The following is a 27,557-nucleotide window of genomic DNA, read 5'->3' on the forward strand; positions in this document are numbered from 1 at the left end:
AAATAGAAGGCATGATAAGATTAAGGAAAATCATGTAGCTTATCATGCTAAAACCTCTCAACCTAGGCCTAAAAAGGTAGATAGGAATTTAGACAAGAACCCTAAGGATTCTAGGTATTTGCCTAAGAAGAAGAGAAATCAAGGTTTTAGTGAAAAACCTAAGGGTGAAGAATTATGGAAGGAAAATCAAGTCTTGAGGTCAAGAGTTGACAAATTAGAGAGGACTCTTCGAAAAATAACAAATATGACACAAGGGTCCAAGAGTCAAAATCTAGGTTTAGGACAACAAGGGTCATCCAAGGGTCATAGAGGTTTGGGATACAAATATAAAACCAAAAAGGATGTACTTACTTATCATAGAGTTCCATATAGTTATGGAACTAACCCTAGGTCTAGTGGTCAAGTAAAGAATACTAGGGAGGTCACCCCTAAGAGTATTTTTGCAACAAATGTGACTAAGACTTCTAAGAAGTCCAAGAAAATCATAAAGAAGGTCACAAGGGAAGCAATTCCTAGGGTTGACCTAGAAAATGTGACAAAGGCTTCTAAGAAGCCAAACAAGGTCACTAGGAAGGTATCTAGGGAGGTTATCCCTAGTGAGTACCTAGAGAATCCAAGGAGTACCAATAGGTTTTGGGTTCCTAGGAGCATCTTCTCTACCCCATAGATAGGTTAGAGAGTGTCAACTCTAAGTGAAAGGGTAGTTAACCTAATCATGTTGAAGTTGACACTCAAAGAGCATTTTCAAGGTTATTATTAACCTTTGAAAATAAAATAGATATATCATTTACTCCTTGGAAGAGTAAAATGTGCCAACTTTTGGAAATAGTGATTTTAATCGTAATTGACACAATTTAGGATAATCATAAGAACTACCAAGTTGGGAGTTTGGTATGTTCTTAAGAGATAAAGGCAATCCGGGCCTTAATTTAAAGTGCTACTCTTGTGGAAAAATGAAATATGCCAACACTTGAGGAATATGATTAATTTCAATTGGCATAAATTAATCAAGAGAATTAGAAATGCAAATTTAGACTTTGGCATTGTCTTGAAGCACTTTAGGCAATCTAGGTTAGATTTAAAATTAGCTATGGGGTTAAGAATACTTAGGTAGGTAATCTAGGTATTTTATCTATGCTAACTTGTCATGCTTTGTTTGCCCATCAAATGCCATGACATCATATTTATTTATTTGTGTTTGCACTCATGCCTTATTATGAAAAACACAAAAATACCATGTCATGTCATCCATACTTCATATAGTTATAAGAAATTTTCTTTTGAAAATTATTCCTTTTTTATGTATGTCATAACATCATCATGCATCATTTGAATTCCTTGTTTATTAAGGACTAATGGTATTAATTAACAAGTAACATCCTTGATGGAAGTTTAGTATTCAAAAATGCCTAGATAGATATGCATGATCCCTAGATTAGGGCAAAACCAAACTTTACATCTCACAAAGACCCATAAGGTGACTTGTATGTGGTTTAGTGCACATTAGATACAAGTGAGATATTAGGATGATGAACAAAACTCAAGATGTTGATTTAGTGCATTCTTTTGAGTTCTAAGTTCATCAAAACACATAGGTATGTGTTTTCCCATCATTGGGAAAGCTAATGTACAAGTCATGTGCATTAAGCCCAAGGAACATGGTGGGATATTGGTTTTGAAAATCATTTTAAAATGCTTTTGGCAAACATTGATGAAGATTATCTTTTGATAGTAATCATCATTGAATAGTTGAGCACAAACTAGAAGAAAACACTAAAGTTTTTACAAGTTCTCTAGTTTGTGTCAATCTTAGAAAATATGAAGTATTTTCTTATAAAATTATTTTTTCCATGATAATATATGCCCTAAATAATGTCTACACAAATTTTCACAATTTTTAAATTTTTGTAGATTTTTCTAGGGGTTTCTGAAGTTGATTGAAATGGAATTTCAGCAACTATCAGAACTTCAATCGATCACCCGATCGATTGGAGTGTCTCAATCGATCAGCCGATCAATTGAGAAGGCTATTCTCGCGAGCAGAAGCTCGCTGGATCGATCAGTCGATCGATCCAGACTAGCTGAATCGATCAGTGGATCGATTCAAAGCAATTCAATCTATTGGGACCCGACTCCAATCGATTGAGGAAGCTGATTTTGGCTGGGAAAGCCTAATTTCAGCATTCCAAACCAGGTTTAATCGAGGTAACCATTCCAGACCCATCAAAATACATTTGTATACATAAAAAGGGTGTTTTCATGTTGAAAACAAAGATGGATTGGTTGGGGAAGACTAAATTGAAGTTTAAATTGAGGTTTGATTTCAATATTGAATGTTTGAATCTCAAAACTTCTAAATTTGGGTTTCCTAAAGGTTTAGGGATTCCAAGTCATTGTTGTTACAATGACAGAAGGTACGACCATGTCTTTAGGGGGAGTTACTCTTTAAGGACATGAAAATTATTTTTTCATACACCTTGGGAGGTAGTTAACCTTCTTTTAGAGAAAATGCTCAAGGTTGAGCATTGAAATTAATGGGGAGTGGATATCCTCATTGTTTAAGTGGAGTTTGCTCATGGATGAGCATTTAATAAAAAATGAAGGGTATGGGACCTTCATTTGGGTTATTCAAGTGGTTAACGCTCAAGGGTGAGCATTGATGATAATGAAGGGTATGAGATCTTTATTATCATGTTGATCACAACGAGTGAAGTTGTGAACAACGATAAACAACTCTTCAGGGGAGAGGTTGTGGTTGATGTGTGCCCAAAGATGGGGGCATGTTTATGATGTGTGCCAATAGGGGGAGAATGCTTGGTAAGTTAGGCCTTTGGTACCTAAAGGGGGAGTTTGCCCTCTAGAAAAGGAGAATAATGGAGGGAACCATCATTCAGATATTGGCATGAAGGGAGTTGAGGCTATGAGATTAGCTTAATTTCCTAACTTAACATGTGGTATTGTCAAACATCAAAAAGGGGGAGATTGTTGGTACAATATTTCCTAGGTCAAGGTTGACCTGTTTGACTGGGCTTGAAGTGAGTCAAGCTCGAGTCTTAATGATTTGGTTTCGATGTTTAACAATACTTGTAGACAACACATGAACAATTGCAGGTGCAATTGTTCATGTGGGGAGATTGTGAAGGAGAGTCAAGTAGGTCAAGGTTGACAGGATACTTGACTGAAAATCCTAGTGAGTGAAGCTAGGTGAAAGTCCTGGTGAGTGAAGCCAGGCAGAAGGAAATCCTAGTGAGTGAAGCTAGGTGAAAGTCCTGGTGAGTGAATCCAGGCAGAAGAGAAATCCTAGTGAGTGAAGCTAGGTGAAACTCCTAGTGAGTGAAGCCAGGCAGAAGGAAATCCTAGTGAGTGAAGTTAGGTGAAAGTCCTGGTGAGTGAAGCCAGGCAGAAGAGAAATCCTAGTAAGTGAAGCTAGGTAGAAGGGAAGTCCTGGTGAGTAAAGCCAGGCACGGGGAAATCCAGATGGGTCAAGGTTGACCAGACATCTGGTGAAAGTCCAAGTAGGTCGAAGGGATTGACCGGATACTTGGCAAGAGGAGAAAAGTCCAAGTGGGTCAAAGGGATTGACCAGACACTTGGTGAGAGAGTCCTAGCTGGTCAAGGGTGACCGGATGCTAGGTTTTATGTACCAACAAGTCATGGTTGACTGGATGTTGGTTTAGGGGGCTTTGGATTTGGTTTTGGACAAAAACCAAGATATGGATTGATCAGCCGATTGATCCAGCAGATCTGGATCGATCAGCCGATCGATTGGATCATGCCCAATCGATCAGTTGATCGATCGGGTGAGTTCCCACGAACAGAAACCCTTTTGATCGATCCAGAGGTCTCAATCGATCAGTGGATCGATTGGGAGTTGCGATTTCGCGCGATAAGCCCTGGATTGATCAGCGGATCGATCCAGGCAATTTCCGAGAGCATAGAGGCGCTCTGGATCGATCAGTGGATCGATCCAAATCCTCCCCGATCAATTGGGAGCAATCCAATCGATCGGGATCCGACCGTTGGCGTCGTATTTAGCTGCAGGCGTTCGATTCCTTCGGGAGAACTTCACCGATTCATCTCTGATCCTTACAGCATCTCCACAGCAACTCTTTAAGGTTCAGATCGCCAGTTCTTGAAGGATCTTGGAGAGACATCCAAGTCAAGAGGCGAGAACACAACAAGAAGAAAAGCTAGGGTTTTCATTGCTTATATTGTAAGATATTTCTTGTGTTTGTTTTCCCTTTGCTTTCTTCTTGTATAGAGAGATTGTAGGGCTTCTCCGCCTTTGGTAGTTACCATAAAGGAGGGTTATTCATAGTAAAAGGTGTGGGCGTGTGTGGATCCTTGGACTAGTCACCTCTTGTGAGGTGGATATCAAGTAAAATCCATTTGTTAGCGTTGTATGCTTTTGTTTCTTGTATTTCCGCTGCATATCTCTGAAGAAACGAGCAACGCCGACGACGAGCACGCGAAGAGCTATTCACCCCCCCTCTAGCTACTTTTCGGTCCCAACATTTTGGATGCAGGACAAATATGAATAAAATCCAAAGTGTTCCAAACTCTTGATCCGATCGGCCAAGTCAAAAGTCGAGCAACGACTATAAACCCTTGTCTACGCATTACAACCGTCGAGCGGCGACATTAAACCCTAGTCTTCACCACCGTCAAGCAGGACGTTAAACCCTAGTCTTTATCAACCGTCGAGTAGCGACATTAAATCCTAGTCTTCACTGACCGTCAAATAGCGACGTTAAATCCTAGTCCTCACCAACGGTCGAGCGGCGACGTTAAAACCCTGTCATCATCAACGGTCGAGCAGCGACCTTAAACCTTTGTCTTTATCAGCGGTCCAGCGGCGACCTTAAATCCCCATCTATGTGTGCCAATGGTCGAGCAACGACCTTAAATCCAAGTTTACGTCTTCAACAGTCAAGCGACGACTATAAACCCGAGGCCAACGAAAAATGACTTATCCAAACAAGTAGTACAAACACCGACCGACGGGCCATGGAGCCACACTTGGAAATTTTCATAAAATGGTAAGCGGTTCGTAGTCCTAATCGATCCTGAGCGGCAACGCAGGGACAAACAAGTCAAAAAAATAAAATAAGGAAGTGTCGAACGGTGCAGCATGAAGGAGCGACATCAAATAAAAAGGACCGCCCAATGGGCGACCATTCATTAACACTACTAGTGTTGGTGCAGGTTGCACTAACATTCTGGTTTTGATGTATGACAAATAGGTTAAAGTTAGATGGGTTGTTTGTCTAACGTTTCTACCAAATGTGCAGGAGTTGACTGATCTGAAGGACCTGACACCAGACTGAAATCCAACTAGGTTTATGGGGCTCGATAGCTGGTGTGAAGTTCAGATAGGTCCGCAGGGCCTGATATCTGGCGGGAAGTCTGGTTGGGTTCGCAGGACCTGACAATCGGCCGAAGTCCAATTGGGTTTGCGGACTTGACAACTGGTGGGTCAAAGGCAAGTCAAGTAATTGCAAGTGGTAAGTAAAGGTAAGCGACTGGAGGAGAGATCCAATGAGGACGCATTCCCCGTTGAGGGAACTGTAGGCGTCGGTCCAACTTAGGTCTATTTGGGAAACCTGAGCTGAGATCTTGACTAGATCCTGGTGTTAGGGAGACATGATCTAATTACTACTCATATTTTATTATGTTGTGCTAACTCTATTTTGTAGGAAAAAATTCCATTTTTGGTTGCCTAGGACTAACATTTTCTGCAGGGGAAAACTGTTGAAGAAAAGGCGTCCTGGTGCTCAGAGATAGTCCAAGCGCTCGGACCAAGCTCGCTCGGGCGGGCCGCAGGCGCCCAAGTGGTCCGAGCGCCCAAAGTCAGTCTAGGTGCCCGAACTTGAAACTTCATCTACAAGCTGACGTAAAGCGTGTCGATTGGCCGAGCCACGTGGTCTAGGCGTCCGAAATTAACCTATATAAAGGTCTTCGACCCTGAGCTTCAAAACAATAATCACTATAAGTTTTCTTCTTGCTCGGTGCTTCTAAAAGGCTCCCGTAACACTTCTACGCTCCACTAACAACCGACGACCAAGACTTTTCAATTCCATTGTTGTTGTTGGTAACTTTTTCAGTTCTTGTACTTAACTCCTATAATCTTTTACGAACTGTTAGTGATCTATCCAACGAAAGCACTCAACGAGTACAGGCCTTGGAGTAGGAATCATCAAAAGCTCCGAACCAAGTAAAACTCGATTTGTTAGCATTGGTTCATTTTTCCTTCCACTGCGTACTTCAATTAATTCGCTATCGATTTTTGAGATCACTATTCACCCCCCCCCAACCCCCTCTAACATTCTTTTCGATCCTACAACTTGTTTTTACAAGGCTAGACGAGGCAATACAAAAAGAAGACAAGATGCACAGCAAACTCACTCGAGGTAGTTAAGTACGTCATCGGGCAGCGACTCAGTCATCTTATCTCGGATTATAACCTTGCTCGTCAGGCTGGTTGAGATATGGTCGTCGCTCTTCAGTTGGTCGAGCGTGTCGTCGATGGCAAGGTAGAAAAGACGGAGCGCCTGATCAGAGACCTGATCATTTAAGGCGTCCGAGCGGAGGTAAGCCTTTTTCTGCACCTTGAACCGGCTGGACTCCGCGCTTTGGTAAACCTCCAGCGCCGATTGGGATGCCTCTAAATCCGCCTTCAAAGTGGTCAGCTCTGCATCTTTGGCGTCGAGCTGGGCCTTCGCTGCAGATCGATTGGCCGACCTGCCCTCCCGCTCAGCGTTCAGCGTGCCCTCCGCCTCCTTCAGGTTATGAGTCAACGCCCAAAACTTTTTATTTTTAATTTACAAGTCTTTGATAGCTCGGTGCTTCCTGGTATTGGCCGAGTGGATCTTCGCTTCGAAGGAGGTAGCCTGTTTATTAATTTGATCCAATTGAGTAGCCTGCTCGGCGCTTTTGCCCCTCTCCGCATCCAACAGCTCAGAGCTCTTCTTTAGATCGGCCTTTAGTTGGGCCATTTCGGCGCTCATCTGCTCCATGCGCGCCTGAGAAGCCGCCTCTTGGTCGCTCAGGGAGCACAGCTGCTGGACTTCATGTTCTAGATATGCGAGCCTATGGCACATAGCCAGGCTCTCTACCTAGTACTACAACGACAGTAAAATTGTATGAGCCGAACGGATGTAAAAAAGAAAAGAAAGGTATAGCGTATATACCCCAGTGGGCATCTGGGTGTCATTGTTGGCGAGTTCCCCTGGAGTGATAACCGCTGCACGGGTTCGGGCATCGGCCCATATCTGTGCGAGCGACCCTTGAATTCTTATTTGGTGCTCAGGGGTGAGGGGCGCTGGGTTGTCCGCACTGTGGTACTCGTCCGTCGACAAATGAATGATTGTCGTTATTTGCCTGTGGCTGCTCGGGCTAGAGGGGTTTGAAGTTGCCCGGCCTGAAGACCAAGACGATAGAACCGGTCGGATGTGAGACACCTGGGTCGCTGTCAAAGGTGGTGGCATGAAGGTGACCGATGGCGCGCAAATCATCCCTTGAGGCAGCGGTGACAGCGAAAGTGTCTAGTCGGATGATATGGACGCGGGGAGTTTTATGACTGCCTGCTAGAGAGGTGGAAGCAAGGTCTCACCCCACTCAGATGAGGGTCGGGAGGCGATCGGTGTCAGGGTCTGCAGGGCAGAAGTCACAGATCGGGAGGAACCTTCTGCGCGACACCTCTTGCGTTGCCGCAAGGGTTAGCCAAAAATGGCTGACTCTGAAGCGACCGCGATTGGAGCCATCGACGGCCGTTCAGGTGAAAGGTCCGTTGTTGCAGCCACTGCGTCGCTCGCGACTGTCTGACTTCTCCCAACTCTGCTCCCCAACACTTGTGTTCCCTCATCATCGCCGAGCGGATCTTCGTGGGAGCCGACCGGCTACAAGCCGCGACTTTCCATGTCATGCCCCGGGGGAGTCCCTATCGAGGAAATTTCGACAACATCTCCCTTGTATGGGTGACAATATGGAACTCATCTACATATCCCTCAGGGCTCACAAACCTCGGCCAACACGGCCAGAACATATACAATAAAATATTTAAACAACCACGCAGTTTATGTTGGTCCCCGTGGTTGTTTTGATGTGATCAACCAAGTTAGGTTAGATCCTATTTGGTTTTGATTCCTGTGTCTAAGCGTGCAGGAGCTTAGGAGCGCAGGAAGTCGAGCGGAAGATTCTAGCAAGAAGAATGACATGAGAAGGGAGCCGACGGGCTCGGTACATCTGAAAGATGAAAGAGCTGCGGAAGAGTACACTGGTGGACGAGAAGAACACGCTCGACGTTCGAGGGACGAGAAGCCGGGGCGGAAGTTTGCTCGAGGAAAAGGCCGGAAATTGGATTCAGGTGAGCCCTATTTCGATTGACCGTAATCACCTAAGCAATCAGAACTTCGGAAGCTAAAGAGAAGATGAAGAATTGCTGGAAAAGTAGTTGGAGGCGCCCTGAACAGTTGTTAGAGGCACCTTTGCCCTCTCAGCTTGAGGGCACCCTCAACAACATTGAGGGTGCCCTCAACTGGGTCAATTCGCTCGTTTGTGTGTGGATAAAGTTTTATCTGCTTATCACCCTCAAGACTCGAGATAGGATTTCCAAGAGCTATATAATGACCCCTGGAGCTAGGAATTGTTCATTCAACTCAGTATTCAATTTCCTAGCAACTCTTGAGCTCTCTAAGTATGTAAAAGGCTTCTCTGCCTTCAGAGAAGGAAATTCTTATTGCGTTGTTCAACCGCCTTGGATTAACAACTATCTAGATTGTAACCAAGTCAAATTTCTGAGTCTCTTATTTTTTATTTCTTTTATTTTATTTGTTATTATCTTATTGTTGCTATTTTAGAGTTGAAAGATCGAGGAGAGTATTTTTTTTATTGCAGGCAATTCACCCCTTGCCGGCTCCGCTACACCAACAGTTTATATAATTCAACCTCCGGCTAACTACACAACAATTCATAACCACGCAGTTTAATAAACCTATACCACTACTCGAGGAAAACACAACCCGCAACGGAAAACCATCGCAGCGGAAAAACAAAGGTAGTAGACCAAAACTCGATATAAAAATCCTCGAGTACAACCACACATTATAAGTATATAGGAACATAACAAGGAAACCAAAAGTTCAAAGATAGAAACTGTCGCAACTCAGGGTGGGGACTAGCAACTGGAACCTCCTGACAGTATCAACCTGAAATAGAAAATATATCAACAGGATGAGTCCAACACTCAGCGGATACCAAGCTGATGTGTATAGTAGAAAATAACCAATAGTAACAATTATGCATACAGTCTCCTGGAATAATAATAGAAAATGCAAAATTGTAGAAAATGGGAGAAGTTGTACTCATCAGGACCTTCTATCAGAATAATAAGGTTGTCAGACCAAAAATATCATATCTCCTGTATGCATGTCAATCATATACATCCATCAAATATGCAACAAACAAAGTGCAGCAAACACAAGCAATAAATGCAATCATGCATATGATGTAAATGACATGTCATGGTCACCCATGATGCAAGTCAGCTATCTCACACACGATGGTGAGACCGAGTGGGTAGGGTTGTGATAACTGTGCACTCTGCCATCACTGCTCCTGAGTGACCGAGTGGATAGATTGTTGTCGGAGTACACCTATCCTCCTACCCGAAATTATAAGTAGGGGAACTCAATGCTCTCATCTCCCTGAGACAGTTCAGAGGAGGGATCCCTGTCGTGCTACCACGTTGAGTCACGCTACTTATGAGTGGACCAGCGGAGCACTGACAGAGCAAACTGCCACACACCCTGCCTGATATACCACTAACTCATGAGTGGTTGTGTGTGCAGATCCATGTAACTGACGATGAGCTCAACAATAATGGAGATGTCAATTGCTCAGCATGCAATCATGCAATAAGGTGTATGACACTAAGCTAGAGCCGTCAATTTGGGTTGGGCCCGTCGGGTTGGCCCGCCCCACCAAACAATTTAAGCGGGTTGGGTTGGAATTTTATCAACCCAAGTCCGCCGTGGGCCGACCCGCCTAGGCCCGCGACCCGCGCGGGTCGGCCCGCTTGGGCTTGGGTTGGCCCGCGGGTTGACAAACACATGTAAGATAAGTTTTAGGCCAATTTATTATCTTTCTTTGTTATAATTTTGAAATAAAAATAGTATTTTTCATCCAACATAAGTACTCGTTTATATTCATTTATATTTAAAATACATGTGTATGTATACATTTAATTGTAGAAAATTTTTTTGAAGTAAAATGTTGAAGATATGAAATGTTTTTTAATTCTTTTAAAAATTTTTGATGGGCCCGCAGGTTGGCCCGCCAAACCCGCAACCCGCCTTAGAATGGGTTGGGTTGGAAATTTCCCAACCCGCCAAGTTGACGGGTTGGCCCGCCCCGCCCCGCCAAATGGTTAACCCGCCACGGGTCGACCCGCCCCGCCACGGGTTGGCCCGTCTGACAGCTCTACACTAAGCATGTAAATTCTGACCATATCCACATCCATAAAGTATGTCGAAAAAGGTAAATGGTATGACAAATAACTAGTGCAGTACACAATAAGGCATGGTATGTCACTACCTCCATGAACATAAATACACATGGCAATAATCAAGAGGGTAATAAAACATAAATGTAGAACAGATAAAAAGCATGCAACAGGTATCATGTAGTGACATACCAAACAGAAATCAACATAACCATTACTGTAAATTATAACCTACTAAGCATATCAGAATGACAATATCAAACGATAAGTCAATGGTACCTGCCTTAAAATATAGGATCGTATCCGAAATAAACTTCATGTCGTGATCCTCTCCCTAAATCAATGTCCTACATCACATATCTAACTTATCTAATTACATATGTTATATATAGCTAAATCACAATCCGAAACAAATAGCTAATCCCACATTATTGATTAACCTTGGTTAAGTTTCCTTTATTAATCAAATCAGACCTAACACATCAGTAACCTTTATGCTAACAACTGACCCCAAATAAGAGGCACCTCTGCTAACTCTCAGTCTAAGAAGGTGCAGAAGAATGTGTTGCTGAAGGTTACAATTGAAGGAAGTTAGGTGAAGCTTCTGCCCTTTATGTCAAGTACTACAAACCAATACTTGCTGGACGATATCAATAGGGGTGTAGTGTTATAGGTTGGGTCTGCCTCCTATATGCAGATATGATGATTTCCATGGCCGACAATTGAACGGAAGGAAAATTAGGAATGGAAAAGCATAGCGTACCTTCCTATGGCCGAAAGAGAGGCGATCGATGGCTGAGTTGGGCTCGGACTAAGACAGAGATAGCTGTGGATCCTAAACTAGGTCACAACCCAAGGTAAGATGAAGACTTGTAGCTAGAAAGGGGCCAACGACAACGCCTATGCTCCGGTGTCGACCCATGACAGCCGGTGGTGAAAAGGAACGGCTAGGGCACGAGGCCAGCCGTCGATCTACGCCAGCGACACGTCGGGAAAGAAGATGGTGCTCGGCTTCTGGTGACCGGTGTCGGGTTGTGGCGGTCGGCTTCAGGCAGTGGAATCGAAGAGGAGAAGAAGGGGAAGATGAAGCGAGGGTCAGCACCGGCTGGGGAAGACGAATAGGGCCGATGTCGGGTTGGGGAAAGCGGCACAAGTCGGGCGAAGGAGAAGGGTTCAGCGGCGAAGAGGAAGAAAAGAGGGGAGAAGAAATGGGGCACGACATGGTGACGAGAGAAGAATAAGAAAAGGAAAAAAGGAAGAAAAATAAAATTTTTTCTCGTTTAAATGAGTAGCTTAAACAGACTTTCCCGTGACCCAAAAATTAATCCCCTTAAACTCGTCTTACGAGCTCCGAAAAATTCCCAGAAAATTTCTAAAAATGCTTGAAAATTCCCTTAAATTATATTTAGGTGTCGTATTTTACACTCCAACTCGGCCACAACCACAGTGTTGATCTCTGCGTTCACGAGCATTCACTTGCCAACCAGACGCGCTCGTAACATGATTCGAGCTGTACAAAAGGAGGAAAAATCAGTTAAATTCAAAGGTTGGGAGAAGAAAGAGCATACCTAGGCTGGACGGAAGCTTCGTGCGGATCGGGCTCAAGATGAACACGTAGAGGACGCCCTCCAGCAACAACTTGTGGATGTGGTACTTCTAATCGACCAAGCTTGAAGCTGCATGGAGGTAGTCTGATCGACTCTTGTACTTCTTGAGCTTCGGAGGGTTCAGCACTTCTAGCTGCCAGCTGGTCGGGAAATCTAGCCGCTTGGGAAAACGTACAAAGAAAAAGTAATCTCTCCAATGCTTATTGGAGGATGACATCTTATTAAAGAAGACTAAGCCCACTCGTGCTTAGAAGAGAAAAGCCCCCGGCTCGGACAATTTCAAATAATATAAATAATGGAAGAGTCGAGGAGTCAAAGGAATGTTGTGCAGGTGGAATAAGACGACGACCCCACACAACAGCCGAAAGGAGTTCAACACTAATTGATGGATAGAAATACGGAAATATTTACAAACCACGGGAAAAAAAGAGTGGGTCGGGAATCGCAGACCGATAGTGAACTGGTCCCTAAAGAAGCATAAAAAATCCGATGGTGGTTCATGCGGCCGGTCGAAAGTAGAAGGAAAAGCAATTTGATATCCAAAGGGAAATTTGTAAGCAGAGTTCAAACTCTCAACGTCGCCCTCGTCAAATCTGGACTCGGTGGAAGTGTACCAGAGCCCAGGGACGGAGGCGAGGGGCTAGGAGGAGCTTGCCATCGAAAACAAGGAGGATGATGAAGAACAATGAAAAGATTTGACGGAAAAGATGAAGAGGATTATAGGAAGGATCGCCGGAGAGGCAGAAGGAGTGAAACATCATCTGGAAACTCGAAGACGAAAGCACGCGAAGTGAGGAAGACGATGACGCACGCGAGGTTTATAAAGCTCACGACCGATCGACCTGAGTCGTCCGATCTAGGGTTGTGAAAAACTAGGTGGAGATCCGACCATCGAATTCAAAAAGGCGCCTATCACGTCGCCAGCAGATATCTGCCTATCACGTCAAACGTGCAGCGGCAGAAAGAAGGACACGTGACGCTCAATAACTGAACGACATTAATGAGGCTTAATTAAAATGTATGGTTGCGTGCTCGGTCATAATGATCAGAGATTTGCACGGTCTTTGAGAAATCTGGATGACGTCAGGGCACTCGGCCAAACAGCACAAGAAAAATGAATTTTCTCCAAGTGTTGTCTCACATTGCTCGAGTGGCATGGATAAGTGATTATTACACAGCCGAACGGCCGAAGCACAGTTTGCTTTAAAGGGCTTGGGTCGAGCGACAATTGTACACCTAGTCTGGCACTGCAAAATCGAACGGCAAAGGCGTGGAAGTCATCGAAGACTCTACTGGTCCAGCTAGTCGGACTTGCAGCCTCCTTCGTCTAGACTTGAGGGGGAAGCTTGCGATGCGGCGATGGAGGGAGGCCTACCTGGCATGGGGTCAACTGCGAGAGTGGAGGTCAAAGTCAAGATGGCTAACGCCCGGGTGTCAAAGGGTCGAATGGAGGACAATTGCAATGGTCGGTCAGGCGGGCAGGCCCCGACTAACAGGAGACGAGTCCGAGCAGACCCCATTCCGGATCGAGATGATACGCAAGACAACCGACGCTCAATACGGAATAGCAAGACGCCGAGGGAGACCGTATAGCTGGTCTGAATGGGGGAGGATATGTACTACACGGTCACCGCATAGAAGAACTATGGAGGCCGACAGAGCGGAGGAGTCCCAACCGAGCATGCACCTACCCTGCTCGGCCAAGTAGGGACTTGGCCATGGACGAAGCGAAGTCCCGGTCGATCGGCTATACTGCTCGGCAATCAACGGAACCACTGTAGTATCTCTCGACATCCTTTTGGGAGATAGTACCGCTGACACAAGGCATGGTCGATAGGCAGATCGTATGACGGAAGCTTCTACTGTCGCGTCAGGGATATGCATGCCCTGTTAAGGTATGGTGTCAGAGGTACTTTCCTGATAAAGTCTTTTCATGGGACACATAGGAGAGCGTGTCCATGCCTCAAGAAGCGTACACTCTCTCCTATGTGCTCTATATAAAGGAGGGTCCATCACTAGCGGAGGTACATGTTATCTATTGTTTGCTCACAATGCTACTGTTGCTCTGCTTCTCCACATTTTCCGATGACTGATTTGAGTGTCGGAGGGTCAACGCCAGGATCCCTTTCCTGGCTCGGTACTGATGTTATTTGTGTTGCAAAGCGGAGCGAGGTCCACAGCCGGTCAGCGAGGCCACCACCTCCCTAGCTTTCCAGCTTCCCGCTTTCGGACAGGATCACTTACATTGATCTCCCGAAGAGATCTCCTGAAGAAGAATACTGCTTGTCGTGATTACAAACTCAAAAAGTCCTCCACAAATCTACGAAACAAATCCCTCTCTTGCTTGGACGTTCTCCTTTTCTCTATGTATTTTTCTCTTGCCTTTATCTCTTTGTATTTCTTTTTTTTTTTTAAGGATAAATGGCTTGGATGTTTATACAATGAGAATCCATCAGGGGTAGTATGTATTAGTACAATGTTATGGATTCTGATTTGGTTGTTTCTTAAAATATTTACACCTTTTAGGAAGATATTAGTTTAGTTCTGTCTCAGTCCCATTGTCTAACAAGGGTGGAAATAGATCAAGAGTTTTGAGCATCACCTACTGTCATAAGAAGCTTGATCAGTTTAGTAATCTACTACCAATGTGTTAATACGTTTTAAAAAAGTACACCTTAATGCAGAAGCCTAATCATCCTTAAGCAATCCTGGTTGCTACTCTGGACAAATGAATCAGCACTACAAGAACAAGTGCCAGACAGTGGTGACTCTGTGCCTAGCAAAGTTCAGATTTCAGAAGAACAAACGGCACAGATGGAAACCAACCACTTGAAAGCACTAGAAAGGGCTGCAGCTCGTCCTCGTTCACAGTCACAAGCATCTTGAATTCTTCTAGTAGAGTGTATTCGAAGCTCTCCACAGCATTAACTTTGAATGCCCATTGCAGTCTAGTTGGTGTTGTTCGCTAAGCTTCTCCGCCTTATGATAATGCCAGCCATTTCTTTCTTTATCTTCAGATGGCCAGAGAGTGAGGAAGTGTTCTGCGGTTGGGTTTGCACTTATGCATATCCTGTCAAGTATAGCAATAGCCCTAATGTTCACTTGGGTATGTTTAAATAGTTTTGTTTTGGCAAGCTTGTTGTTATTGGTTGTTTGTAGGCTTTCCAAATGCGAAAAGTTATGTGATTTCTTGAGATCTGATACTGATGGATGATCAGCCATGCTGTTGAGTCTCTGATCCGGCTCTTCATCCTGTGTGGTATCTCCTTTGCTCTGAGTTCTGTTGAGTCTCTGAGTTGTTTTTAGGAGCTCAATCATGCTAACCATGTGTTGCATACCTCATTCCATTTGAATAGCAAAGACTGCCATTCCTCACCTGTTTGAAATATTTGCCAGGCAATACCAACCTGTTTTTGTCAACTTTTGAATAGATGGAACATGGACTCATCTTATGAATTGCAGAAGACACAGTCATACAGAGGATCAATCATTGGTGCTCTGACTCTGATGAGCCATGCCATAGAGTTCAGTCTATTATTTAGCAACCAGACAAAGATCTTTTTCTTTGGAGCAAAGACTGACCACTGAGTGGCCATCTGAGAGTTTTTAGAACAACTATTAGTTGAGTAGAATAAACATCTTTATCCACTTTGGAGGAAAGGATCATCATGTTCAAGGAAATATATGTTCTCGGAAGTATGCTAAACTTAAGCATTGTAAACACTTTTATCATCTTTGGAGTGAAGGATGAGCATGCTCTTGGAGCTTTATGTTCTAGGAAGTATGTTAAACTTAGCATTCTGCCTAGGTATTTCAAGTTCACCTGTAAGTTCTCTGATGTCTGGCATTCAACCCAAGTCCAATATAATGTAATTCATAGATGAGATCACTGATATCAGACCTGCCACAAGCTTTGAATAGATTTGGAACTTCAATCTGATGTGCTTGGGCACATAGACCATCTATCCCATCAAAACCAAGGGTTTTTATCATCTTGAATTATCGAGTTGATACATACTGATACAAAATCTTAAGCCTGAAAATGTCTCTCCTTAGATAGGATCATCGCCTATTGTTCATCTCCAACATGCTGTAACGAATGTTTAAACATTGCAACCTCTAAAATTTGAATTCCCTTTGATTCACTAAGAAAAACCTATTTAATCTACCAAAGCACCATTATATTAATTATTGGATAACTTTTATATAACAATCAATCACTAAACTATTTGGTCTACTAACAATGAACAATAATTTGTTGGCAACCAATCTTTTTAGAGTCCTACTATACTTTTTTTTTTTGTAGTAGTAGTATTACATTCAAATCAAATACTTTGGGCATCCTTTCAAGGACAAAAGCCCTATTTCAACTTATCCATCCATCTAATAATTATTAGTTATTGATCATCTACTTAACCTTATCAACTTACAACTCAACTAATTTATCAAACATAAACTACTCAAATATGGTAGTCAAGGATCAAAATCCATGATGGACTAACATGTTATGTATGTGAAAGTTCAAATTGGATGAGTCAAATATGTAAGGACGCCCTAGGCTAACATGACATCACGAGTCATTGTGAAATCTAGGTACTATCATGGACAAGGAATCTAATGGTGTCATATGAGGACTGATTGCAGTGGACAGTGTTCTAGGGCAGGACAATGGAGTAATCAATTACCTTGAGAAAGAACTTCGAGGTAGAGGTAAGATTGCAAAAATTACCCATAAAAGATTATATAAATATATGATATATAATCTCAATTATCTAACTACAAATTTGCTAAATAGCAATGCTAAAACTTAATTGATGAATACTTAGATGGTATATTTTCCTTCTATGATTCATGTTCTCTATGAGTTAAGCATGGTTTAGAGAGTCAATTTTTCTCCCTAGAAATTGGTGCAATTTGATAATTCTCAAATGAATGATCAAAATTGTAAACTTATAAGATCTGAAAATTAACTACACGCCATAAAAATTAAATCTTTTGGTAGCTTTGTCAAGAGAGAATCAATCAACACTCTCACACACACACAAACAGAAACACAACAACTACAAGTAGACAAGCTTTGCGCATTTCAATGCCGCTGATCTCTCACATATTGTAAACAGCCATACAACACTGTGGAGAGGAAAAGGCCAAATTCCATGAAGACAAAGCACAAGAAACATCCCTTGTCTGTGGACTCCCTGCCACCTCTCTCCCCTTTAGGTGGAAAGCCACCTGACTGGTCTTTTCTGAAACCCTAAACATGCCTGCGTTTCCTTTTAGGTGAGCAGAAGAAGGGACACATGGGCCACTGCCAAATCAGTGAGTTTGCATTATTGAGATATAATTCATCAGCTTGCTAGCTTTAATATTATATATATGCACATAGTCTTCTCTCTTTCCAATGAAACATATCAAGCATTTCTTGGAGATTTCAATAATTAATTAAGGGCATCAAATTGTAGTGAAAGATAGGAAAGGATGTGCCAAGGAATGATCAAAGTTTTTAAGGTGGTAACTCAGTGAAAGAAAAGCTGCTGCACTTTATGGACTCTCTTTATACCACTTGATGCATTCTTTGAGAATGCCTCATATGTGTCCCCCAAAACTTTATTTCTGGACTTTGAAAATAAAAGAGACAAATTAATGTATTTTCTTGAGTATCTAGTTGTGGGAAAAGCCTAAAATGAAAAGTAGCTATTGGTTTGCTTCCTAGCTAGTAGATTTGTTAGTGTCTTTAGTCTCCCTCCCTTCTCGTCTCATGCCTCTTGAGTTCGAATGGCTAAACGAGAGACTCCGCTAATGTTAGAACGATATCAAACTAAACTATTCTCTTCAAATGAGGAATCACAACCGATAACACAACGATTTCAATAATTAACATAACCAACCTATGTGAGTAAGGTATTCATAGTGAAATTCAAGAATACATGTGCATGAATCATCTGTTTTAAGAAGAATTTAAATAGCAATAGGAAATTAAAATTATCTCCATTTCAAGCATCTATAAGCCATCATTATTTGTATATCTTAAAGTTGTCACCATATCTTAGTGTTAACATATTGAACATTTATTTAAGTATTGTGCTTCAACATTTGCTCATTCTAAATTTAATTCAGTTAACATCTTTTGACTACCAAAAAATATAAGATCTACAAGAATGCTACTAAGGCTAATGGACAAAAATTTTCCCTAAATTATTAGAGTGTAGCTCGAAATCTCAAAGTTTGGTTCACAATTTTTATTATTATTACTTTAAGATTCACATTACTAAATACTCTTGTCCTTGTCATTATTGATGCATTTTTTATTGTTCAAAATATGTATGCTCCATTCATTATTGCTGCATAATTCATGTCAATATTAGGGTATAATCTAAGTTATTTATTTTCTTGGTTTTATCAAAAATTATGAATCCATTATGAAGCATTTTAAACAAAGTTGGTAAAGCAATATAAAGACAAAATGATTAATTAACATAGGATTTATCACTATAAACGATTCCTTTAGTAGGCCATTTCTTGACTGTATCGAATAAACAATTATAGATGTCGTAGTACAATAAACACTAAATTAATTAGTCCCAGGGACACATTATGATATAAGAGCACATTGTGATACAGAAGATAAAGGGATAACCTCACTACTAAATATTTTATTAAAATCATTACTATTAGAATAATGGTACATATACTTAATATCTTATTAGAGGTAAATCAAATATTGTGTATCTAAACCAATAAAGAGATTATATATATATATAGGATCTATGTCTAGGAGCCTGTTAAATCACACATGCAAAGTGTAATCTTTTGCCATACGATACATGTACCCAAGAAAGAGTAGTGCATAATTAATCATCAACTATCTTGATTGATTAATTAAATAACTAAGAGTTGATTGATCAACCATGGAAAGGTTGTTGATGTATCTTGGAAAATTTTTAGGCCAAGCTAATCAAGCTAATCGAGAAGAGACAAAAGAAATAATACATCCATCAGAAGAGGGACGCATAATATTTCACAAGTTAAGGATAACTCCCACTCTTTTTCCATGCAAAGGCAAAGATTAGTGATAATCTCCCTAACTAATCTCTTCTACCTTAGCTTACATATAATTAACTTTTATTGATATAATATTCTATTTAGGCCCTTTTAATATAAATTATTTATAATAGCTATTGAACATAAGCATACTTCTATTTTTATAGAAATACAGAACATTTACATACAAAAATGATTAATCAAGTTAGATAATATCAAATTTGGGGTAACCGGTCCGACTCCAGAGAAATTTTCTACTAGCCGCCGCTAGGATAAATCGGAGAAATACATATGGAGACTCATCCTGATAGTCAACATTCTCATATCCGCTACCCATTAAGAAGAAAATCTCTCAATAATACGTCGTAACTAACTGCATAACATTTACATACAAAAATACAAATTAAACAAGGGGTGGATTCACATTCAGAAGTATCATTTCAAAAAATTACATAATATATTATAATCTAGTTGAATTGCTAAGTTTGTATAAAAATACTCCTTGTAAATTAGAATAATAGATGAAAGTAACAACTACTAATTTATTTACAATAGAATCCAACTAAAATAAAAGTTTCATTAAATGTGAATGAATCACATACTACTATTAATACACCTTTTAATAGATGTTGAGATTATCAATAATATTCATACCTATATGGCCTATCTTGGATTATACTCTGCCTGACACAAGTAAAGATTAATTGAGTCACTATCTCGGATAACTGAGTCCTTGTCTCCTCTCCAAAGTACTAAGAGCCCCCTCCTTCTGAATACTCTAAGTTTCATGAACTCTCCATCCCGAACTCTCAATGTTGCCCAAATGGCCATTCCTATCCTAGCATTCTATTCCATAATTGGATATGATCCCTCATACTACTTCTCTCTATAGTACCTCAGGCCATATTTAGATATGGCCCTTTACAATTACATGTCATACTTAGGCATGGTCTCCCATTTATTTATAAATATCTAAGTGCATCCCATTAATGTAAAGATGCTCTTAAATTTCTCTCATTTATATATTTTTTTCTCTCATTAATCTTGGAGATAAGTTATGATAGACATCACCGTAAATATCTATCTTACGAGAAAAGCAAACCCTAATTCTATAAAAATTCATCCTACCATTTACCATCACATCATCGTACGGCTATATATATATATATAATTCATCATCTCTTTATCAATGCAAATATAAATACAAATACAAGCTACAACCCTCTCCCTGTCCAGGGCCCCACCAAGGTGACATCCTCAATTAGGCTCTTCTGCCTCATCATCATCAACCACCGCACCTCCTCCTCCACCTCCACCTCCTCCCATTGCCCCTTACTTAATTACTTGGCATCCTCATCTCATCTGACTAAACTTTTTGTGGTGCAAATTAAGGATCGAGCAAAGGAAAGATGGCCAAAAGAGAGGTTTGGAGGAGGAGGAGGAGGAATCCATAAGAGAGACTAGCTACCTTCTCTCTCTCTCCCTCTCTTTCTCGTCTTCTCCCTCTTTATACTACTTAATTGTCACTCCAGTGCCACAGTTTGTTTGGATCCTTGCCTCCTCTTTGTTGTGTAGCACAAGCAGAATTTGGAGGCTTTCCGGTGGCTGACTACCTCGTGTTCGTATAGTTCTTGTACTTAGATTTGGGGGATCTTTCCTGGCTCGTCTTTATCCTCTTGTTGATTAATTAGATTCAAAACAAGATAGCAGAAACTGAGAAAAGTTCCCTGTTGCTTTCCTGCTTTAATTCCATCCAAGCCCATGGCAGCAGCTTCTTCGTCGGTTCCTTGCTTTGGAATTAGAGGGGAAGACGAGCTCAGCGAGCAACAGTCGTCGGCCGCAGCTGCTTCTGCACCAGCTGCTCCTAAGAAGAAGCGAAATCAGGCTGGAAATCCGAGTAACTCATCTGCCTTCTTCTTCGTTTTGTTTTGAGTATTCAAAGTTTTTTTTTTTTTTTTATCTTTTTATTTTTGAGGATGGTGATGGATTTCGGCGGTCGAATGATCAGATCCGGACGCGGAGGTGATCGCTCTGTCGCCGAAGACGCTCCTGGCGACGAACCGGTTCGTCTGCGAGGTGTGCGGCAAGGGGTTCCAGCGGGAGCAGAACCTGCAGCTGCACCGGCGGGGGCACAACCTGCCGTGGAAGCTGAAGCAGAGGAACCCGAAGGAGGCGCGGCGGCGGGTCTACCTCTGCCCCGAGCCCTCCTGCGCGCACCACGACCCCTCCCGCGCCCTCGGCGACCTCACCGGCATCAAGAAGCACTACTGCCGCAAGCACGGCGAGAAGAAGTGGAAGTGCGACAAGTGCTCCAAGAAGTACGCCGTCCAGTCCGACTGGAAGGCCCACTCCAAGACCTGCGGCACCCGCGAGTACCGTTGCGACTGCGGCACTCCCTTTTCCAGGTCCCACTTTCCTCTCTCCGTATCCATTCCTTCACCTGCACTAACTCACACGTAAGCTTCCATTAGGGTTCCGTGATCTAGGGATAGGGTTAGGCCGGGGGTTCATCGATGCAGGCGCGCAGAGATCATGAAATCAAGAAACTACCTAGCTCTTACCACCCTCTCTCCCTCTTTCTCTCGTCGGTTCATGGCCGACGGTCTTTACCTCTTCCGTGTTGATTTTGGGACAGGTTGGCAGGACATTTAGGACGAACGTATTTCGTCTTTTGCCACCGCGTGTTAATAAATCTTGGAACAAATTAACGAGGGCACTGAGAACGAATGTATTCACCTTTTATCATCACGTGTTGGCCGGCGGATTGAGAGTAGTGCAGTGGTCTTTTACAATCGTGGTGCCATGGTCAATTTGTTGGGTTGTGGTTTAGAGACATGCATTCAGGAAGCAGCTCTGCCGTCTCTGACCTCTGTCGACGAGTAAAACTGGGATTTTACCGCACGCCATCCTTGTCCGCCGATCAATCAGAATCGAGATGTATGACATGACATGATGTGGCGAGACTGTTTCAGGTCGATCTGCATTCCGGCCGGTTGATTAATGCTTGCATGGATTTGGTACGAAGTCGCGCCGTGCGTCGAGTAGTTCATGAGCTGGATTTGCTATTTAAGTTTATATATATATATAGATCGATTTATTCCTCTTTCGTTTCAGGGGATTTGAATTGTATTCCTCTTTCGTGTTTCATGAAATCGAAGTGTTAAATGCATGCAGGCGCGATAGCTTCATCACGCACAGAGCCTTCTGCGACGCGCTGGCTCAGGAGACGGCGAGGCTCCCCCACAGCATTTCCGCCGTTGGAGCAGCTGGCGGTGGAGGAAGCGGCGGACACTTGTATGGAAACAGTGTCGGCGCCGGGGGGATCAATTTGGACCTTGTTCCTCCGGCGAATCCACAGTTCGGCCACTTGAGCACTGCGACCGGCTCGTCCTTGTTCCGGCCGACGCAATCCTACCATGCCGGCGCTGGATTCGGCCACGACTTAAATAGCTTGATCCAAGACATGCAGAGCAACATAGATTCCTCGCCGGGAAGTCTTTACAACCTCAGTTTCTTCTCCAACAACGCCGCAGCCGGTGGTGCCGGCGGCGCCCATCACTTACTGCTCCCTTCCGATCAATTCCACAATTCAAGGTCCGCCGGCAGTCTTTTCCCCGGCATCAGCATGAGCAACGACGACGCCTCTCCTTTTCTCGCGGTTGGAGCCACCGAGCCCCCGGCCGCAGCGCTGGCGCCGCAGATGTCCGCCACCGCGCTGCTTCAGAAGGCCTCGCAAATGGGCGCCGCGACGCAGAACAGCCGCGGATCCTTGCTCGCCGGCGCCGCCTACCACTCAGACACGTCGAGAGCGCAACAGGTGGACACCGGCAGGACCTTTCAAACCCTAATGGAGTCCCTAAGCGGCGGTGTATACGGCAACAACAACGCTAACGTGGTAGACGATGCCGCCAAGTTGCACCACGCCGCCGGCAGGGGCACGCCTGCTGCCGACAACGGGCTGACGAGGGACTTCCTTGGCGTCGCCAATTTATGCGTGTTGGAGTCGGAGATGAAGTCGGCTTTTTCCAGGAGGAGCAACCCGTGAGAATGTAATATATATATAAGCGTACGTATAATCTCGTTATAATTAGAATCATTAATAATAATTAATAGTTGTTCATGTTGGACCATCGGTGAGCTGTCTTCTACGGAGTCTTCAAACTTCAAGGAAGAGAAAGATGAAGAGAGCTGGATCAACCGTAGCGCCTGCAAAACTTAAGACAAAGAGAGTTAGAATGAAGATAAGGATGGCTCTGGCTCAGTCTTTGACGGGGGATCAGGTGGAGAAGAAGAACAGTAGCTAGGGAAATACGATGATTAATGAGTATGTGTGTCTATATACATATCTTTGCCCGCAGATGCAGGTTTCTTTATAACACTAATGAAGAGGAAATAATACTTATCTCCTGGTTAATTGAATGTCATATGTGAGTAAAGAAAGTGTCATGTCATCGTATTTGGGGGTCATGTCACCCACGTTCTATACCGGAGAAAATCATATGGGATCACATCATGTCCATCATATGTCACTTCATGTGCTCTGAGAACCCACATATTATCCCACATGTTATGCCAACCCATAAGATAGTTGGGTTAAAGGGCATAACATGTTAAGTGGAGGAGTCCTAATTTGATATGGCCGAGGGGAGCGTCAGTTTGGAGGGTTGAGCGATGAGGAGCATAGTGTCCAGTCGACGGGGCTAAGCAGTGAGGAGCTGAGCGTCCGGTCCACGAGGCTGAGATGATTAAACGGGGCGATCAAATTGATAGAACTAATCCAACTGAGCATGATGATCCAAACGATAGAATTGATTCTATTGAGTAGGACGATCAGATTGGTTGAATTGATCCAACTAATGAAGCTTCTCATTTTGATGAAGATCCTTTGGGTCTTGGAGGAGCCTCTAGTCTCGGTCCTGCTGAGACCAAAGGCGCTTCTCCATTCGTCTCGGCGGGGTCGAGACGAATGGTGAAGCCTCTCATCCCAGAGGCAATTGGAATGACTCATCCTAGCTAGCTAGGTAGGTCTAGCGGAGATGATTCCGTTGATCTATCTTGACTTTGAACTCTATTTTAATTTGGCAGTTGACGTTTTACGACGCATGAAGACTTCCAATACTTCCCACATCTGGTATTTTAAGTAGATCTTTATCCTTGTGGATTTTGGATTATGATACCTCCTACTATATGTCATCTAATTGATCAAGGAAACCTGATTTGTATATGCTTGAACAGTTTCAATAATTCTTTGCTTCGCAACCCTTTGTCATGTCAGCTTCTTATTTTATAGATTTGTCAACATCTAATATTTCAAGTAGATCTTTATCCTTGTGGGTTTCGAACTCTGGTACCTCTTATTATATGTCATCTAATTTATCATCTTTTGTTTTTTTTTCTCCCAGTTCATCTATATCTATTGTGATTGTTGATGATACTCCGAAGCCATTAGTGGGTGTTGGTTCAATTGTTACGTCTTGTTTATCTTTTACTGATGTTTATTATATTATGAGCCTTACTTTAAATCTTATTTTTGTTAATCAATTATGTGAGTCTGGATATATAGTTTTTTTTTCATCCAATTGTTATGTTCAAGATCTACGATCTTAGAGGCTGATTGGAATAGACCGTAGGCAAAGAGGACTCTATGTTTTGAATCAACTCAAAGTACCAGACGTTGTAACATCGTGTGTGGATTTATCATCTTTTTATTTGAGTTTTCATCTTCAGATTTTTATTTGTGGTATTCTTATTTAGGTCATGTTTCAGTGTGTCGTTTACAATTTTTATATTCTACAAGAGTATTTTGACCTTTAAAAGTTCTAATATTTCTTATTGTAGTGGTTATAAACTGGCCAAATTTTTCATCTTATCATTTTATAAAAGTCTTTCTTTTTTTTTTCTATTCCATTTGATCTTATACATTATGATGTATGAGGACCCTCTCCTATTCATACAAAAAAAGGGCGGGGTTCAAGGTATTATGTTTCATTTATTGATGATTGCATTCGTTACTCCTAGATCTATCTTATGAAACGCAAGTTTAATTATTTTACTATTTTTAATAACTTTAGAGCTCTTATGAAAACTCAACATTTTGGTGTTATAAAGTACTTTCATTGTGATTTGGGGGGTGAATACACTTCGAATCATTTTTCATGTTTACTTGCTTTTGACGATAGTATTCATCAAGCCTCGTGTACAGATATTCTTAAACAGAATGATGTGGTTGAATGGAAACATAGACATCTTGTTGAAATAGCATGCTTATTTTATTGTCATTCCATCGGGACGGTTTAGTGGCTAGTACATGAGGTGTTGCAACCATGAGGTCTGGGGTTCGAATCTCGGTAAAGTCGAGGTAAATGCCTCCTTTATGTGTTAGTCACTATTCCAAAGGCTAGTAGTCATCCGTGATTTACTTCCTCCGTGTTGGCCCTGGGACAGGTTGGCAAGGACGCTGGGGGCGAGTGTATTCGCCTTTTGCCAGCATGTTTATTTTATTATCTGTCGATGTTTCTAGTGTCTTTTGGGGGGAAGTAATTCTTATCGTTGCTCACGTGATTAATAGAATTCCAATCACACACAATTCAGGCTTGTCACTTTTTGAAAAATTGTATGGGCATGCTCCTACCTATTCCTCTTTGAGTGTTTTTTTTATTGTATTTACTTTGTCTTTTGTCCACATGTTGAGGATAATAAGTTAGCCCCTCAGTCTATTCTGTGTGTCTTTTTGAGTTATGATGTTCGTCAACAAGGATATCATTGTTTTGATCCCTGATGCAATGATAAAGGGGGACCACTAAGTGCGGGTCAAAGGGCAGAGATAGCAGCCGACATGGAAGTCAAAGTCAAGGAGGTCAATGTCAAAGAACCAAGGGGCTCACCAAAGGGGGGGTCGAGCGGAGCTCTACTGTAGTGGTCGATCAGGCATGAACCGCCCGACCGGCAAAGGGATGGTCCAAGCAGAACTCCCATACAACCAAGATCATCAGGCGCTCATCACGGAGCAAAGGAATGTTGGGATGACCGGAGCGTTAGTCCGGTCGGGTGGAAACAAACTACCGAGCTGAGTCACCGTAGGGAAGAGCAGTCGAGTCCGACCGAGTGGAGAAGTTCTCAGCCGAGCGGCTATCTCATTTGGCCAAGTAGAGGGATTATTGGCGTATATCTTAATATTCTTCTGGAAGATAGTGTCATTAACATAAGGCATGGTCGACAGGCAGATCGTACGATGGAAGTTTCTACTGTCTTGTCAAGGATTTGCATACCCTGTTAAGGTATAATGTCAGAGACACTTTCTTGACATTTCCTTTCATAGGACAAATTGGAGAACATGCGTGCACGTCACCCGCTGGGGAGTTATATAAAGGGAAGTCCATGCACCAACGGAGGTACGCATTATTCACTATTCACGCTTGTGCTTACTATTGTTCAGTTTTCTTCTCTTTTTCTGATGACTGACTTGAGCGTCGGAAGGTCAACACTGAGGACCCTTTCCTTGGTTCAGCACTGACGTTTCTTGTATTGTAGAGAGAAACGAGGTATATATCCAGTCAATGCAGCAGTCATATCCCCAGCTAGCCATCTCCACAATTTTTGAACGAGATCAATCCCATTAGTCAAAAATTATATATCTTTCATCATATTATGTTTTTTAAGCATATTCTACTATTTTCTATTCTGGCTAATTCACATAATATGACAAAGTCAGATTTATTTTACATTGATCCTTTTAATATCGACACTAAGGAAGTTTCACCCACAACCCCTACTGGTAGCTCAACTGAATTTGGTACTTTGGTTCTTAAGATACCCCCTCGACATGCTCCTTCTTCCACTACCAATCATCTCCTGAAGTTGATCCTTCTCTCCATTGTTGTCAGTTTACTCATGTCCATAAGTCTACCTAGCTACCAAATTTTGCTTACTGTTATTATTCTCCTTCTTTTATTTCATTTGTTGCATCTGTTTATTTCTTCCAAACTTGTATCCTATAGAAAAGTTGTTCATAACCCACTTTGACAGAATGCTATAGTTGAGGAACTAACTACTCTGCATCAGACTCATACAAGAGATTTGATACTGTTACGACCAGGAAAACAAATCATTAGTTCTCGTTAGGTATACAGGATCAAAATTAAATCTGATGGATCTATCAAAAGATACAAAGCTTGTCTTGTTACTAAAGATTATTCTCAAGAGTATGACATGAATTATGAGGGAACATTTACTCATGTTATAAAAATAGCGATTATTCGTACTCTGATTGCCATTGCTTCTGTTTGTTAATGGAGAATATCTCAGATAAATGTTAAGAATGCATTTCTAAATGGTATTCTTCATGTAAACATTTATATGACTCCTCCTCCTGGTGTTTCACACCAACCTAGTGAAGTTTGTAGGCTTCG

General features: G+C 42.3%; 1 protein-coding gene and 1 long non-coding RNA gene across 3 annotated transcripts; both read left to right on the forward strand.

Annotated features, from left to right (window-relative positions):
- The first annotated feature begins 14,867 nt into the window (after positions 1 to 14,867).
- LOC121983325 lies at positions 14,868 to 15,630 on the forward strand. The gene is made up of 3 exons (XR_006112457.1): positions 14,868 to 15,214; positions 15,327 to 15,367; positions 15,505 to 15,630. It is a non-coding gene; the product is annotated as an uncharacterized LOC121983325 (long non-coding RNA).
- Positions 15,631 to 20,431: 4,801 nt separating this feature from the next.
- LOC121982144 (protein indeterminate-domain 5, chloroplastic-like) lies at positions 20,432 to 23,568 on the forward strand. 2 transcript variants are annotated; one of them, XM_042535060.1, is made up of 4 exons: positions 20,432 to 21,046; positions 21,158 to 21,554; positions 22,324 to 23,198; positions 23,263 to 23,568. In XM_042535060.1, exons 1-3 carry the CDS (start codon positions 20,911 to 20,913, stop codon positions 23,192 to 23,194), a joined length of 1,404 nt encoding a protein of 467 aa, XP_042390994.1. In that variant the 5' UTR covers positions 20,432 to 20,910; the 3' UTR covers positions 23,195 to 23,198; positions 23,263 to 23,568. The 2 variants fall into 2 exon arrangements, with proteins under 2 accessions (XP_042390994.1, XP_042390993.1); XM_042535059.1 differs by having other exon boundaries at positions 20,433 to 21,046; positions 22,324 to 23,568.
- The last annotated feature ends 3,989 nt before the right edge of the window (positions 23,569 to 27,557 follow it).

Source organism: Zingiber officinale, chromosome 5A, assembly GCF_018446385.1.
Source record: "Zingiber officinale cultivar Zhangliang chromosome 5A, Zo_v1.1, whole genome shotgun sequence".
NCBI classification, from domain to species: Eukaryota; Viridiplantae; Streptophyta; class Magnoliopsida; order Zingiberales; family Zingiberaceae; genus Zingiber; species Zingiber officinale.

Bases quoted from the DNA above. Each gene is read 5' to 3' on its own strand.
- LOC121982144 (XM_042535060.1), top strand. From the start codon at position 20,911: ATGGCAGCAGCTTCTTCGTCGGTTCCTTGCTTTGGAATTAGAGGGGAA. The intron at 21,047-21,157 runs GTAACTCATCTG...TCGAATGATCAG, and splicing joins AAATCAGGCTGGAAATCCGA to ATCCGGACGCGGAGGTGATC. The intron at 21,555-22,323 runs GTCCCACTTTCC...AAATGCATGCAG, and splicing joins TGCGGCACTCCCTTTTCCAG to GCGCGATAGCTTCATCACGC.